Raw genomic sequence first — 17119 nt, 5'->3', positions numbered from 1 at the left:
AAATCATGTTTTTGATTTATCTGTGAGAGACTCAGGTCACGTTCAGACGACACAATAGACAACCCTGTGTTAATAGTCTACTCCACAGATGACTATTAACACAGGATTGACTATTGCTCTCGCCCCCCCCCTCTCTCTGACCTCCCCATGACACGATTGACAGCTCCCTACGCGCTTCCCAGGATGGGATTATTTCACATGCCTATTGAGTCCTGCTGGGCAAGAGTTCCTGCTGCTCTTGCTTCGTGACTCTGTAGGCATGTGAACTAGTTCACAGAGCCCGACACACAACACAATAATGTTGTGTAAACCGCCCAGAGAGCCCTGGCTATGGGAGCGGTATACAAGTGTAAGAAATAAATAAATAATCAACGGTAGTGCAGATAGTCAACTCTGCACATCGTTGATTATTTGTGTTGGTTATTTCGGGGAAATAGAATCATAGAATAGCAGAGTTGGAAGGGGCCTACAAGGCCACCGAGTCCAACCCCCTGCTCAATGCAGGAATCCACCCTAAAGCATCCCTGGCAGATGGTTGTCCAGCTGCCTCTTGAAGGCCTCTAGTGTGGGAGAGCCCACAACCTCCCTAGGTAACTGATTCCACCGTCGCACTGCTCTAACAGTTAGGAAGTTTTTCCTGATGTCCAGCCGGAATCTGGCTTCCTTTAACTTGAGCCCGTTATTCCATGTCCTGCACTCTGGGAGGATCGAGAAGAGATCCTGGCCCTTCTCTGTGTGACAACCTTTTAAGTATTTGAAGAGTGCTATCATGTCTCCCCTCAATCTTCTCTTCTCCAGGCTAAACATGCCCAGTTCTTTCAGTCTCTCTTCATAGGGCTTTGTTTCTAGACCTCTGATCATCCTGGTTGCCCTCTTCTGAACACGCTCCAGCTTGTCTGCGTCCTTCTTGAATTGTGGAGCCCAGAACTGGACACAATACTCTAGATGAGGCCTAACCAGGGCCGAATAGGGAGGAACCAGTACCTCACGTGATTTGGACCAACCATGGTGTGGAAAAGGCTCGACAGACAACACAATAATCAATGGTTGACTATTTATGCAACCGGGGACTATTTAACCAACCGTTAACGATTTGTGTCGTCCGAACACATCTCAGTCTTCAAGAATAAAGTTCAACTTTCACAAGGGTATTTCACATACAGTTGACCTTTTATTCACCTCCTTATTGTGCTCAAGAACTGAAATCAATTAGGATCAATACAAACACAGTGACCACAAGTGTGTCTTCAACACACACATATATAACTTATCAAATGGTCAATGTTGGAGAAGCATGCCACAGTAGAGCAATACAAAAATTATGGCTGGGTTTTACAGTATTCTGTGGTTCCTGCTTCTTCATCCCTAGTTACTGGCATGTTGTTGCTATGGAGTGAAAACCTTTCACTTCATGCATTGCTGTAGGGCTCTCTCACTACTTTAGGGAAGTAGATGGTTAATCTGTCCTCACGTCTTAAAACTGTATTTAAATTGATAAATGTTTCAAAGTAATCAATAAAACACCTTTCGCTCTGTTTAGAATTATTTTCTCTCTCTGGAAAAAAATCTAGCATTTTAAAAAGTCTGCATTGCTTTTAAACCCTATTGTGTGTGATTTTATATGTTATGATCAGTATGATACATACACACACAGAGAGAGAGAGAGAGAGAGAGAGAGAGAGAGAGAGAGGAAGAGAACAAGAACACGAACCCAATTTCAGAGATTGCGCATATTGAAAGTTTAAAAAACAATGTAAAATGGGGTTATGTTTTGAACCCACTATTGCAGAGACAAGGCTCACCTTAGGAGCTGAAGGCCTGGAAAAACAACAACCCAAAATTAGAAAAAAAAATGTCCTTCCCCACTCCAAGGCTTTTCAATTTTCCTAATGGGAAAACTGGAAAAACCTATGAAATAATTACTCTTTTCAAAGGCGTAAATGGTTTTTAAAGACTCATTCAAAGAATGAACATTACATAATTTTTTACAGCATTAGAGTATTGCAATTCCTGCACATACTGTAGAGTTTTGAGTAAATATTGATATTAAATTTGGCATCCGTTTGCTCAGTAGCTCTTACTCTATGAGACGCTTTGTCTAAATACAGTTTTTGTTTACTACAAAGTATGTGGTTTTATTTTCAGATGGCAATAATTAAGATACAATTGATTAGGTAGCATAAGGTGCAGCATTTTGTAAGATGCCCCCACCCCCACCCTCCACTGTATTGGTTAAATTCACAACTTCATTTGTCCAAAACTAAGGCTGCAATCCTACATCCAGTTAACTGGGAGTAAGCCCTGCCGAATTCAATGTATTTATTTCCGAGGAGACATGTATAAAATTGCATTGCAAAGCATTTATACTTTGGAGGCTACAGTCCTATTAATGCTTACCTGGGAATAAGCTCCACTAAACAGAGTGGGTCTTACTTCTGAGTAAACATGCAAAGGGTTCTTTTATGTAAGCCACCTTGGGTGGGGTTTGCTCTAAAAGGCATCCTAGAAAAATATTGAAATAAAATTGTTCTGTAAATTTCATAAATGCCGAATATCACAAATTTATATGTTATGTTACAAATGATGCATTTTATCTTATTAAAGCAACAAAATAAGCCTGATAAGTTATTGCATATATCTCAACTTTTCCCTAAATGCCTTTTTTCTGGGAAATGTTTTGGCTTCAAAATTTCCCCAAAAATTACATCTGTGGGCATAATCCAGTGCTGCCCAATTGCTGGCAGAGCCGGTCATCAATTCTGATCTGTACACGGCAGGCCTCTTCCACTTGTGGAGCTGCGATTTAGCACTTCAAGAAAGCCCCCAAACGAGCTGAAACTGCAAATATTTAAACTTTTCAAAATATATTAGTATTTTGAATAGAAATCTGGACCCTTAAGTTTAAAGCCTGGAAATCATGAAGAAAAGGCATGGAAGACAAACTGTCCCATAGAAGGTAATTCTTTCTGTGGGACTCTGTTGCTCCCCACTTGGTCATTTGGTATAGATTACTAATCCAGACAACCAATTTGCCAGGTAGCTCATGTGGGGAAGACTCACCAGATAAAGCTTCCCAACCTTTACCACATAGGAATAGATTAGAATGCATGGGAAAGAAAGAAAAAAATCACCTATGCTTTCAGGTAAACAAAAACCTAAGTGAAAATGTGGCAGAAAACATTACTACTTGTGAAGTTGGTTGTCTGTATTTTAAAAATCTTAGGGGCACAACCATATGCATGTTTAGATAGAAAAATGTCCTACAACTCCCAGCATCCCAATGCTGGGGTTGAAGGGTATTTTTTTTCTGTCTAAAATGCATAAAACTGTACCCTTAAAATTTTAATTCACATGACAAAAGGGTTATATTCAAGGTGGAACAGAAATATTAAATGGAACAGGAAACTCTGGACAGCCAATTACTTCCCCTGTAATTGCAATGTTCAGTGAAAGAGGTACTAAATACAATCACATCTTTAAGCTAGCAGGTTGGTGTTTTATATTATGGATTTCTGCGTTCGCATTTATTCTTTATATATTAAATAAAAGCATATAATCCCATGAAATTTGCTCAAAATGTTAATTAGGGAGAGTGCTGCCATCTAGTGACTGAAATTAAAAATAAGCAGACATTGAATCAATGTAGTAAAGCGCTCTCCCCCCCCCCCCCCCCCCACACAAGAGGTAAAGCATCTTGAGGGCCTCAGCTTGGGGAAGGCTGGTACAAGTGGAGGTAATTCCACAAGGTCAGGGAGAGATCCTTCCATGCCTTGGTAATTGAGATCTGTTTAAGAGGAGATATCAGGGAAAGAACCCAGGACCTTCTACATACAAAGCATATGTTCTACACTGTCCACATGACCTATTCCCTATGTTATTTACTAGAATGCCAGTTCTGTACTAGAGTTTAAGCAACTGCATGTACATGAGAAGAATGCATTGGCTTCCACTGGGTCTGTTGAGCATTTTATCCAAACAAGACCACCACCAAGAAGATGAGTCTGGACCCAAATGTGATATAAATTCTTGTTTATAACTCACCACTTTTTTACCCTAGCACTGTCAAATTAATTTCTCCTCCTCTACATTTCCCCTCCACTCCCCTTCTCTTCTGCCGCTCCCAGTTTGTGGAATGGCTTGCCGGGAGAGATTCATCAACTTAACAGTCCTCCGGAATTTAAGAAAGACTGATCTCTTCCGGCAGGCCTATCCGGTTGAATTTTAAGATGCCTTTTTAATAATGTGCTGCTTTTAATAATGTATTAGTTTTAAATGTTTGAATTGGTTATATGTAGTTTATGGTGTTTGCATTTGTGTTATACCCTGCCTCATTATTATCATCATCATCATCATCATCTCTGGTCTTTGTGAAACAAAACTTGTCTGAAAAGCAGGTTAAAAACACAATAAAAATTAGCAACTATCAAATAAGGCATGGGTAAAGTCTGTACATTTCATAGTCTTTTATTTTGTGTCAGGATTACAAGGCCAAGTATTATTTGGCAGTGTCAATTTTCTCATTTTGATAATAAACTGAACAGATGTTGAACATGGAAGTGACATTTAAATATGAGAACCATGAGTTAGTCCTCAAAAAAACTGACAACTTGCACAAGCAAGTAATTTTTATTAAGTTTAAAGAAAGCCCCTACCAAATATTGCTTGGACAGATAATTTAAATTAAGTCAAAGAGAGAAATTTCACAAGCTAATATGCATACTATCTACTTTGTTTTCTACCAGAACACCAAGATCAAACAATCACAGCCAAGTTCAAAACAGTGGCTCATAGGGATGGCCATAGGAATGGTTCCAGAGTTGCCCTTCTGAAAATGGAAGGGCTCCTTCCATGAGTGGAACTAAGAGGTCCAACACAGCTTTGTACTGGAGGAAGAGTATAGAGGTGATTTTAGCTATTACCCCTCCAACCACCAGCACTACCTTCCTTGATGTTCACATCAGATGTGTCCGCCATAGGAGTTTATCAGGGACATGAGGAAACAATGAAAAGAAATGCTTTCCCCCTTTCCTCCTGCAAAAGCAGTTTGTCCACAGACTTCCACTCACAAAAATTCTAGTTCCAACCCTAACACTTTTGAAATAAGGAACAGGGTGCTTCTGAGCACATATCTAACCCTAGAATTTGCTTTCAAAACCTGAGTGAAGTTCACAGTCCTTTCACACAACAATTCATACTAGTCTATATTTTAGTTTTAATCCCCCCTACCCTGGTTGTTTTTTCTCCTCCCTCCCCTGTCTGTTACTGTGATTTTAGATTGTAAGCCATATGGCAGATTGTCTTGTTTTGTTTTATTCTGTACAGCGCCATGAATATTGATGGCGCTTTATAAATATTATTATTATTAATAATAATAATAATAATAATAATAATAATAATAATAATGTGTCACACACACACAAAACCTTTCTTCATTAGGACAGCCAGATTTTGGGGTGGGTGGGGGGAAGGCTTTTAATTGTTGCTGTTAAACAATAGAGAGTCACAACCCTTTGTTAATCTACTGAAAATCATCTATCAATACATTCCAATATACTTTGTTCCTGCTCTTGCTTTAGCGTGATCAAAGCACTTCATATACATTCCTAGTAAACTTTATAACAGCCATGTAGCTCCTTATTGCAGATGGGACTGAGGCAGAGAGAACACTGGCTTCTTTATGGATACCCAAGTTCATAGGAGACACAAGATTTGAGCTAGGAACTTGCCGAATCATAAAATTTCCCTCTCCCACGTGCAGGTTTAATTCAGCTACTTGTATTTACATGGATGATCTGTTAAATGCAACAAAACCAGGCAGAGACCTACAACAACCCAAGCTATCACACCAATTTCACTTCAATTCAGTTCTTATACCAACGTACACAATGCATCTTGTAATGCTCTTGAGGCTGCATCAGCCAATGGAGATGGCCTATGTTACCGATCATATTATAGCACAGCAGGTTAGGCAGAGTCACAGCAAGTAAATGTAGTGTAACCATGGCAAAGTCTTTTGTTTGGTACATGACAATTCCATTTGCAATTGCCTAAGAATACCTTACTGTTTGCAAATCCCAAGTATCTTGGTATTTATTTATTTTTACACTAATGATGCACTCATTTTATTAAGGTTTTTTGCTTGAAATGGAAATCTTAAAGAACTGATTAGTGTCTAGTGAAATGTCTGCATTAAGAGACTAGAGAAGCTTTTCAGCAGGCATAGATCCCCGTTTGTTGCACTCTACTGATTTCATGATGGCTCAAGCTTTTACCAGCTGAGATGTTATCATTTCATCACGGTCAACTGGTTCAATCACATCCTGGATTCAGCATTATAAAGAGCAGGGATAAGAAAAACTTTTTTTTCTGTTGAAGACTGCATTCCTTCAGGGGTAATCCAGAGGGGACTGCATGCTGACAGTGGACAGGGCCATCCCAATTCACTTTCTGCCACCCATTTTCTCTTTCCTTTTATCACCCCCTTTCCTAGAGAGGTAACCTCTTCCAGCCTCCCAATGCCCAGGCTTCCTCCTTTCCCTGTTACAGAAAAAAGTTGATCCACCCTCTTTTCAACATTTCATTCTTCTTCTCCATCCAATCGTACAAAACTCCAACAGTACTCCCTCTGTAGAAACCTTGCACTGCAATAATAATTCAACTAAGGTCAGTTTCCCCCACAACAGTTATTTTACCTGATTAAAGCTATTACTTTCATGCTGCTCAACGCTCCGTATGGGATGGACTTTAAAGTCTACGAGGACTCCCAGGCTAAGCCAGCAAGCTAGAAGCCACCAGTCAACTTGCCTCCCCACCAGCTCCACACCACCCCCATCTCAACCAGACTGCTACCCAGATGTTGCTGTTTCAGGCTCCTTCCTTCCCCAGGAAATCACACCCACCTGGGTCTATCTCTGAGACTGTGTGACTAGACCAAAAGCAGGCTCATTTATATATTTATTTACTTATGATATTTCTATTCTCTCCATAGCTAAAGTTTCCTGGAAAGTGTAAAACCATAAAAACACAAGTCTTTTATTCTTTAAAAGTCAAAAGTCCATAAAACCATTAGCAGACTTTTAAAAAGTTTGGAAAGATTTCTGAAAAATCTTCACCTGGTGCCAAAAGGAGTTCAGCATAGATCCCACACAAGCCTTTTGGGGGGACGGAATTCCACAACTGGGGTGTTATCACTGAGAAGGTCCTCTTCTTAGTAGCCACTGCCAAGCTTCATTTGGTGGGCGCACCAAGAGGACCTCAAAGTCTAAGTAATTATATATGAGAGCAAGGGATCCTTCAACAAACCTGGCCCCAAGCCTTTTAGGATATAACCAGCACTCTGAATTGTATTTGGAATTTGACTGAAGGCCCGTGCAAGTGAACAAGTATTGGTGTAATATATTTGAATAGTCCTGTCCCAGTCAAAAACTTTGCAGCCTAATATGGACAAATTGAAGTTTCTCAATCATTTTCACGATGCCACTGCCTACATATAGGCTGTAGAATTCTTCTGCCCTCTGAGCAGCTTGGAGCAGGTAAGCACCTACAAACTGCAGTCTGAGTTTTGAAGTCCTATAGGGAAAAAGACCTAAATTGCAGGCGCAAAGTTGAACAGCTAGAGAAAAGATGATGAGATGGTTTGCTTTGAGGGCAAGACTTAAGAGCAGAGGTCCCCAACCTTTTTGGACCTGTGGGCATATTTGGGAATTTAAGAAACTGCTGTGGGCACCACCACATAATGGATGCCACAGAGGGAGAGCGGGAGGAATAGCAAGGCAAAGGGGTAGAGGGGAGAAAAAGACCAAGGCTAGGAGGGGGAGAAACTGTGAGCTAAAGTGGTGGGGAGAGAAATTGTGAGGCTAGAAGGAGGGGAAAACAGCAAGCCAAATGGACAGAGCGGAGAAAAAAACCAAAGCTAGAGCCTATAAACAGAGAGAAAGAAGGAGGCAGGGAATGGATAGCTTCAAGGGCACCATGGGAGGTTCCTATGGATGCCATGGCACTTGCAGGTGCCGCTTTGGGGACCCCCAGCTTAGAGCATGTTTGCGGTTGTTTCCTCAAGTTACAGAGATCTCCAGAAACCAACCATGGAAGCTATAACGACAGGGAGAAAGCAAAGCTTCAGGAGCAGCAGTTACAAGGTGCTCAGGAAGTCACAACACTGCAGCTGCTGATGGAATATGCTGCCCTTGCCCTTCTACCAAGAAATTGGGTGGGGGGAGGGGAGTTCTGGATGCTGCCACTTCAAGATGCCATGAGAAGTAGCTCCCAACAGAACACATTTCCCTCATATCTTGCCCGTCTTTCAGGAAAGGCAAAGCTTTGGAAGCTGCCATTTTAAGGTGTCCTTAGACACCTCCTGCCTCTAACCCTTCCATGAAGCAGGAGGCATCAGAAGCCATGAGGCAGGTGACAGGGGCAATAGCGCAGCCCAGTGTGACTAACAGGAGCTATGGGCATGTGGCACAGTTCCCTCCCCTGATCTAAAGGATATACATTTTCAAAGCTTTTCCTCTGACATTCATTTCAAGCACATCTTCTTTCTATTAGCTAGCATCAGGGTTCACTAATTGCTCCCAAGGTCTTAAAAGGAGAACTGGTAAACCGTATAAGTGAAGGAAAATGAAGGTTCATTTTCTTCCTCCAGAGCCCACTTAGGACACCATCAAGGCTGTCCAAAAACTTCCTCAAGTGCTGAGGGAGTATTTCTTACAAGCAAAAAGTTATCCACACCCACAGAAGTCAAGAATCAAAGCTCCATGAACATGACCTTTCAGACACCCAACATTGCCAATACACTCACAAAGCACAATTTAGAAATCAGTAGCATTTGACTGATTTCAGAACTAGGCAGAGCCTGAGATTTTTCTCATAGTAAGACAAGCTAGAAATGCTTGTTGCTAGCCTACTTTTGGGCTAATGTACAAGAGATGGTGTATTTGGAGAAGGACCACAGTTCAGTAGTAGGGCACATGCTTTGCATACAGAAGGTCCTGCAAGCCAGTGTAGACAATACCGGTTTCCTACATTCCTAGTAAAGCACATGAAGCTCAGAGTATGTCATCTTTTTGATAAATCAGAGAAAATTTGACAGCACAGTTATCTAGTGTATCTAATTCAGATAACACAAAGCACCTTTAGCAACATATGTAGGCAATTAACCTCCTGGCTACAACATGTCAGAGGCTACTCAAATACATTTTACAGTAGTGAAAGTACAGTGGTGACTAAAGACTGTAAATGCGATCATTTGGAATTTCAGAAAAAAAGCTCAAATTTTTAACATTTATTTATTTCTATATTGCCTTTCTGAGGCCAACCAAGGCAGTTTGCAAAAAAAAAAAAATTGGAATGTAAGACACCTTGACATAAAAACATAGAAAACATTAAAAAAATCATAACAATTTAAAAAGCCAAGTTAAGAAGTGTCTTGACCCCCTTCCTAAATGTAGAGAGAGTGGGGACCAGTTACAGCTCCAGAAAGAGTGCATTCCAAAGTGTGGAAGCAACCCAAGAGAAAGCTCTTTCCCACAAGTATGACAAAAGGGCCTCTGTTTAAAAGAGTGTGTTTGAAAGGGCCTCTTCTAAAGTATGAAAAAGTTTGATGTTCAATGAAATTACTCACCTACTACTAGTCCACATTCTGGGCAGATCATGTCTCCAGCTCTGTAATCTTCCACCAAAATGGAATCTGGATGGTTTGGACAAGTCACTCTTGGCAGCACATCCAAGCTTAAAAACAAATTATGTATTTTAGTATTGTATGTGAATTTGCATTAAAAATCATGTCTTTCTAGATAAGCAAACATCATTTTAAAATATGGGAGAAACACTTCCAACTAGGGTCAGTGACTCCAGTCTTTTATTTTTTTAAAAAAAAAAAAACCCTGTATACACAAAGTTCACATCAATAGAAATGTTATTCAACAGAAATAGCTGTGGAACAACCTTACCATTACATGTTATGAAATTTTAAAAGTTGGGCAGAATACACCAGATATCTATATCTATTGATAGATAGATAGATAGATGATAGATAGATAGATAGATAGATAGATATAAAAGCCCAGAGGCCTCCTCCAAGCCACTTATGCAAATAGGAGAAAAAGCAGAGGCAGTGGATTGGCCTACTGGTTGGTGATGTCACAATGACATCGCCAACCAGTAGGCCAATCCACTGCCTCTGCCTTCTCTCCTATTTGCACTTATAGGCCATTTGCATGTTCTCTCCTATTTGCACTTATAGGCCAATCCACTGCCTCTGCATTCTCTCCTATTTGCACTTATAGGCCATTTGCATGTTCTCTCTTATTTGCACTTATAGGCCAATCCACTGCCTCTGCATTCTCTCCTATTTGCATGTTTAAAAATTCTGAGCTCACAGGGCCTTCTATGGAAGTTCCAAGACAAATAACAGCTATCTACCAAGAAAAATAACTACCGTATTCTTCGATTGTAAGATGCCATCGATTGTAAGACGCACACTAATTTCAGTACCACCAACAGAAAAAAATCCCTAAGAAACACCCGTGATTCTGAGACGCACCCCATTTTTAGAGATGTTATATGGGGGGGAAAGTGCATCTTAGAATCGAAGAAATAGGGTACCATCTAGGGAAGTTCCAAGATAGAAGGCCAGAGGGCTTCTATCTTCTAGGTTTTACTCTCTGTTGCCATCTAGCGACGTTTCTCGGAACTGTGGCCTTCTATGGACGTTCCAAGTTCTGAGAAAGATAACTGCCAGGAGCTTCCGGCTTAGCAGAGGGGCCAAAACCCACTAATCTCCTCACCAGACTGCTCCTCTACACCTGTCATATGACGGGCTTTTTTGCTAGTCATTAATAACATATTAAATTTCATTTCAACAAATCTGGAGAATTACAGAATCACTGATCAGTTGTATTTATTCAAACAGAAAATATAATTCAGCTGTTTAGTTTGAAATGTTGTAAGCTTTATTCAGTTCTTGTGCTCTTTATTCAGTTCTTGTGCGCTTCTAAAAGGGCTAGCACTTTCAGAGAGTTCATTTTAAACAAAACTCAGGATTGACACAACAACATATAATTTGCTATATAAACAATTACTTCCTTGGTTATTTGAAAGCAACTGAAAACATGATATGAAACCGATGATAAACCAGTTTGCCTCAAAGTCAGAAATAGCCTTGAGATGAAACTCTGAATACAAAGTATGTCATACGGCTGAACTAATAGTTAACAAATAAGCTAATCACCTTACAAGTAGGTGAACTCGCTTGCAACAAAAACTTTTGAAAACTTAAGATGCCTATCTGTAACGTAACACAATCAAAAATACTAGCTTAACATACTGGATAACAAATCCTGAGTGTTGCAACATGCCCAGGGGGATTTCTAATCCCCCCTCCTTCTTTGAACAGAAGCTTCTCTATACATCAATACAACTTGTTTTTGAAATTGCTAAGTTTCAGAAATGGTTTTATGCAATGCACAAAGCAGGAGTGCAACTATTCTTTAAAAGAAGCATGCTAAATATACCTCCACTGACCATGTATCACATGAGAATCTACATATATTTGCCAAAACAACATGGTAATTTGTCTATATAGCTTATCCTCTGCATTCATGTACTTAAAAGCACAGGGGCAAGATATAAATTAGACTGATTAACTAAGAGCTACTCAACCTAAATGTATGCCTGCTGTTGTGTGGGGTTTTGTTGCTCTTTTAAGTTGAATGAACTAAAGGGGTAATTAGACATTCTTGTCATGCCTATAGTTAGCTGTAATGCTGCATATTTTTAGCATATTTCTTTACAGTGGCCTATGGCTGAACAATACAAATACTGGCCATGTCTGCATGCAACAATAAGGCAGAATCCCACAGAAACCTGGTTTATTGTTCACAAGCCGCATACTTATGCACACTGTCCGACTGCTTCCCATTTGGCTCCACTAACCAGCAGAGTGGCTAAAGAAAGCAGAAACTAACCAGTAATTGAAAGGTGTCACGTCTGCATAGGGACTCCTGGCTTGTTGGAGTGACAAACCAGAAGTCCCAGTTCAGGGACAAGACAAAGCATTCAATTTCTGGTTAGTTTCTGCTTACTTTTGCTACTCCCACTGGCAGGAGGGGACAAGTGGGAACAATCAGGCAGGATGCACCAGCACAATGCATGTGAATGATAACCCAGGATTCACTAGAATTCTGGTATATCATTATGTGTGAATGTGGCCATTGTACCATAAAGGGATATCAAGTGGAGGGCAGTGCTAGTTGTTACAATATAGTTTTCTTCTGGAAACAGATTAAAGCTCAAAGGCTTTTATCAGACAGCATGGACAGTCTATAATACTTGCTTTCTGGATGGATTTTTTTGTAGTTCTTGTTGCCACGAAGAGCTAAGGGCTATGCAATATTCATGCCACAAAGGGCCATTTTAAGAAATCTTTTCTTTAAAATTCTTAAACAGTAGACTATATCCCTTGAGGTCACAGTATCTCAAACTTACAGCTAACATCTAAATTGTCTAAGTATAGAAATTAACATCCTTTGCCATAGTCCAGAATAAGTTCAAAGGTGTATCTAACAAGAACATCTTTAATGAGAATTTGGGTAAGGGTGAGAGAATTTGTGTTACAGAAAAAACTTATATTAGCTAAAACACTGAGAAGTCTTTTTTGTTACAGAAAACCAACATTACAGTGTGGTACTGTACAAAAAAAACAAGAAGACTTGAAGTAATTAGTTCAATAAAAGCAGAAAATATAAACCTTGACTCTTAAGGCACTTAAATGCCTCATACCAGGATTCATTTTCTGCTTGGCAAGGCTTTCAGCCTTACCAATCCCCTCTTACAGCAAATGAAGTCTTTTGGACTTTTAAAAATATAAAATACTCAGAAGTTCAAAACAAAACGTTGAAAATGCCTTTCCTGCCTTTGTATAAAATTACAAGTGGCGAAAAGTTTCATCATCCCATTGTTGATGAGCCAACATGGAAGCTGACTGACGTAAGGCTAGATGGCCTATAAAATCTTTCCCATCTCTATGATTTTATGAAGTACAGATTTTAGACAAAGCAAAACACAAGTAGCATGGGCTAAATCTAGATTAGTTTGATTCAACCCAGTGATTTAAATCAGCCAGGAAACAAAAGCATAGATAAATCAACTTTATTAGTACCTCAATGGCTGCTACTTAAATAGAGTTTTCTGAATGAAACTGATCATTTGGATCCATTCCAGTATGGCTTTTGACTTGTTTTGTTGTTCTGGCTACCCCAGAGGCTTTCGATACCACTGAGTTAAGTTTCTGGGCCATCTGGCTGGAATGAGTTCAATTCATAACTGGGAGGCAGAGGGGTATTCACTAAACTAGAACATGTTCCACATGCTTTTCAAATTCTATGCAAAGTCACTGGGTGACAATATCTGGAGGTTGAGCAGAGATGTAGGTAACACATCTACCTCTCTTTCCTGTCATTCAGTACCAAGGAAACAGTAGATATTATAAACCAGTCATCAGTGGCTGGGGTTAACAACTGAAACTTACTCTAGACAGGACTACAGTTCTATTACTCAAGAACTGATGAGCTAGTCAAGGTGGATCAACTTATTCTGGATGGGGCTGCACTCTCCTGAAAAAACAGGTACATAGGTAGGAGGAATGCCTTAATCCATCACATTCCCCAAATAGCAGAGACTGCCTTTTACCAGCTTCGTTTCAGTGATCAGATGCCTTCAGTTGGATTACTAAAGCAATCCTACATGGGGCTATCTTTGAAGACAGTAGAGAAGCTTCAATTGACCCAGAATGTGGTTAACGGCACATATAGCTCAGCATTCTCTACACTGACTGAAAGTGGCCCTCTGGAGTTTTGGACTGCAGGCCTCACCAGCTCCACATGGAGATGCCAGGGAGTGAACTGGGGCTTTTTGCTTGCAAAGCATTTGCTCTATTACTGAGCAATGGTTCTTCTTACACTTAGTAGAAGATTGGGATATGGATATTAATATACTGTATTATTTCTAAGCAATTGTGCACATTCGGCTTATCTAAATACATACACTACCTAACAGGATATACCTCTTTCTAATATTGCTGCTTTGTTTCATCGCTGCTCTTTCTATATTGCATAACTGTTGTGCCTTGATCTGGGCCCCATTCCAGAAACACAAAGCAGCTAAAAATTCAAAACCTTTGCTTATTGCATCCCATGTCTTCATACATGGGCCTTTGTTTTAGAGACAGCTAAGGATCCAGAATTGTCTAAAACAAAGCAAGTGCTGGTAGTTATGTTCCTGTTTCCCAAGAGCAAGTAAATATTCTTAACTTGAAAACTGAGGAAGTTGCAGTGTTCAGCTGATTAAAGAACACAGTGAATTATCCTCCAAGTGATATAGGGAAGATATCTCCTGGAGCCGGAAGACAGATGTTTGTGAATGTGATGGCTTGCCAGCTTCCGCTATCAAGACCATAAAAACAATATATGCTCTATTGTATCATGCTTATAATGCTTGACCACAAAAAAAGGTATGGTCCATATTTACATACAAAACCAGCCTTTAACTCAATGTGATTGATAAACGATTATTAGAACTATATTAAGATTTAATGTTAAACAACCTGTTTTGAAGAGAAACTTACAATATTGTTTTAAATAAAATCTTTTAAAAATCCTATATTTTTATCCACCCCAGTGAAGTCATATCATAGGTTGCCATTCTGTGCTTTCTTCTTAACTTTGTGAATATTAGAACATATCTATTTTCCTTTGCAATTATCCTTGCCTTTGCATCATCCACAATGCTTTGGAAGCTGCCAGTAAAATCGGATTTATAAGCTTCGCAAGTACAAGTTACAGATGCTACAGACAAACAGCACACCAGTCGTAGAAAGAGAAGTACTTTCCCCTCCACTGCCCTTGTCAGGATCCTGGAAGCATTTCAGAAGCACCAACCCCAACCTCCTGGAGGGGGGAAAAAGAGCTTGGCCACATCATTTGGCCACTGACTTTTGCAGATGTCAACATGAATAAATTAGTAAGTGAATACAATGCACAAAATGATATGTTTCATATTACTAATCTAGGCCAATTGCACAAACTACTAGCTATGTGGTCATGATAATAAGCAAAGTCAGAGCAACTAGAATATTGCCCAACAGTGAATTTTTATGGGTGTGGAATTTAAGAGTACTTTGTTTTCACAGGAGAGGATTGAGAGCAACCACAGAGATCCTTTTAAATATATTTGATGGGACTGGCAGTCTTCTAAGAATGACTTCACTGAACGCTTTGAAGATATACCACACAGTGTTCATTCAACAAATATACTCTTAACTCATTCATTATTATTATTATATTTATTTGTATCCTGCCTTTTGTCCAATGTTGGGCCTCAAGGCGGCCTTACAAAGTTTAAAACATACATGGGGTGGGGAGAAAACCATAAATGTTTAAAATACACAACAAAATTATAAGACATTAACATAGATAGAGAGCCAGATTATTCTCCAAAGGCCTGCTGGAACAAAACAGTTTTAGCCCGCTTCCGAAAGCCCATCAAGGAGGGAGCCAGCCTAGCTTCCCCAGGAAGAGAGTTCCAGAGCACTAGAGCAGCCACCGAGAAGGCCCTCTCCCATGTTCCCACCAAGCGCTGTGAAGATGGTGGGAAAGAAGGGCTTCTCCAGAAGATCTCAAAGCATGGGCAGGCTCATAAGGGAGAATATGTTCTTTCAAATAACCTGGACCTGAGCCATATAGGGCTTTATTGGTCATAACCAGCACTTTGAATTGTGCCCAGAAACAGATTGGAAGCCAGTAGAGCTGTTTTAACAGGGGAGTTGTGTGCTCCCTGTAACCAGCCCCGGTCCACAATCTGGCTGCAGCTCTTTAAACCAGCTGGAGTTTCCGAACACTCTTCAAAGGCAGCCCCACGTAGAGCGTGTTACAGTAATCCAATCAGGATGTAACTAAGGCATGTGTCACCGTGGCCAGGTCCGACATCTCTAGGAACGGGTGCAGCTGGCGCACTAGCTTTAACCGTGCAAATGCACTCCTGGCCACCGCTGAAACCTGGGCATCCAGGCTCAGGGCTGAATCCAGAAGTACACCCAAGCTGCGGACCTGTGTCTTCAGGGGGAGTGTAACCCCATCCAACACAAGCTGAATCCCTATTCCCTGATCTGCCTTTCGACTGACCAGGAGCACCTCTGTCTTATCTGGATTAAGCTTCAATTTGTTCGCCCTCATCCAATCTATTACTGCCAACAAACACCGGTTTAGCACAGAAACCGCTTCCTTGGAATTGGGTGGAAAGGAGTAGTAGAGTTGGGTGTTATCAGCGTACTGGTGGAACTGCACCCCACAACTCCGGATAACCTCTCCCAACTGTTTCATGTATGTGTTAAATAGCATGGGGGACAAAACAGAGCCCTGAGGGACTCCACAGGCCAAGGAGTCGAACAGGAGTCCCCCATTCATCCCTCAGAAAATTAAGAACCAACATCAGAGTTCTGCTTACACTGTTTTAACTTTCTCTATGTAACATCACACATAAAAGTTCACTTTCTGTGTATTTTTTCTGTACCCACTTCAATTCTGAACATGCTGACCCTGTTCAGAGGACACACTAAGTCAAAGTCGTTAAGCTAAATATTGGAGCTAAATATTATGGAGCTAAATATTATGGCTTAGCATGTCATGTGAACCATTCCTACCCATGGTGGCTACATAACCACTGTTTATACACGCTCACTATTTGCTGCAAAAGGGTTAGCGGCCTAACCATGGCTTAAGCGTGTTGTCTGAACAGGCCCACTGAATTTAAAAGAGTCAACCAAACTGAATTAACAAAGTGACTTTAACTTTTCCTCACATCCCCAAATTTTATCCAGCTAGAAGCCAAAAAATTAACAATAAAAATATGGTTACATTGTGTATAAACATCTCTTCTAATAAGACATTTGAAATTACAAAATGACAAGAATAGGTGCTCCCAAAGGCATACAGAGGAACCTAACACCACAACTGCTCCAATAAAACATTATATGAACCAGAATGGATCCTATTTGTATGGCAAACTTTTATAGAAATAAATTCCTAGCTCTGCCAAAGTGTTAATTATCACTAAAATAAGTGTT

At 40.2% G+C, this 17119-nt stretch overlaps 1 protein-coding gene across 1 annotated transcript in view; it reads right to left on the bottom strand.

The window, feature by feature from the left end:
- The window catches only part of GTF2B (general transcription factor IIB), a 29147-nt gene that overhangs the window by 10791 nt on the left and 1237 nt on the right, over window positions 1–17119 (bottom strand). The window contains exon 2 of the mRNA XM_063117769.1: window positions 9623–9729. Within this exon, the coding sequence (XP_062973839.1) occupies window positions 9623–9729 (107 nt within the window). The remainder of the gene's footprint in view (window positions 1–9622; window positions 9730–17119) is intronic.

Source organism: Elgaria multicarinata, chromosome 1 (assembly GCF_023053635.1).
Source record: "Elgaria multicarinata webbii isolate HBS135686 ecotype San Diego chromosome 1, rElgMul1.1.pri, whole genome shotgun sequence".
Taxonomy (NCBI): domain Eukaryota; kingdom Metazoa; phylum Chordata; class Lepidosauria; order Squamata; family Anguidae; genus Elgaria; species Elgaria multicarinata.
This window is presented reverse-complemented; position numbering and strand designations above follow the sequence as displayed.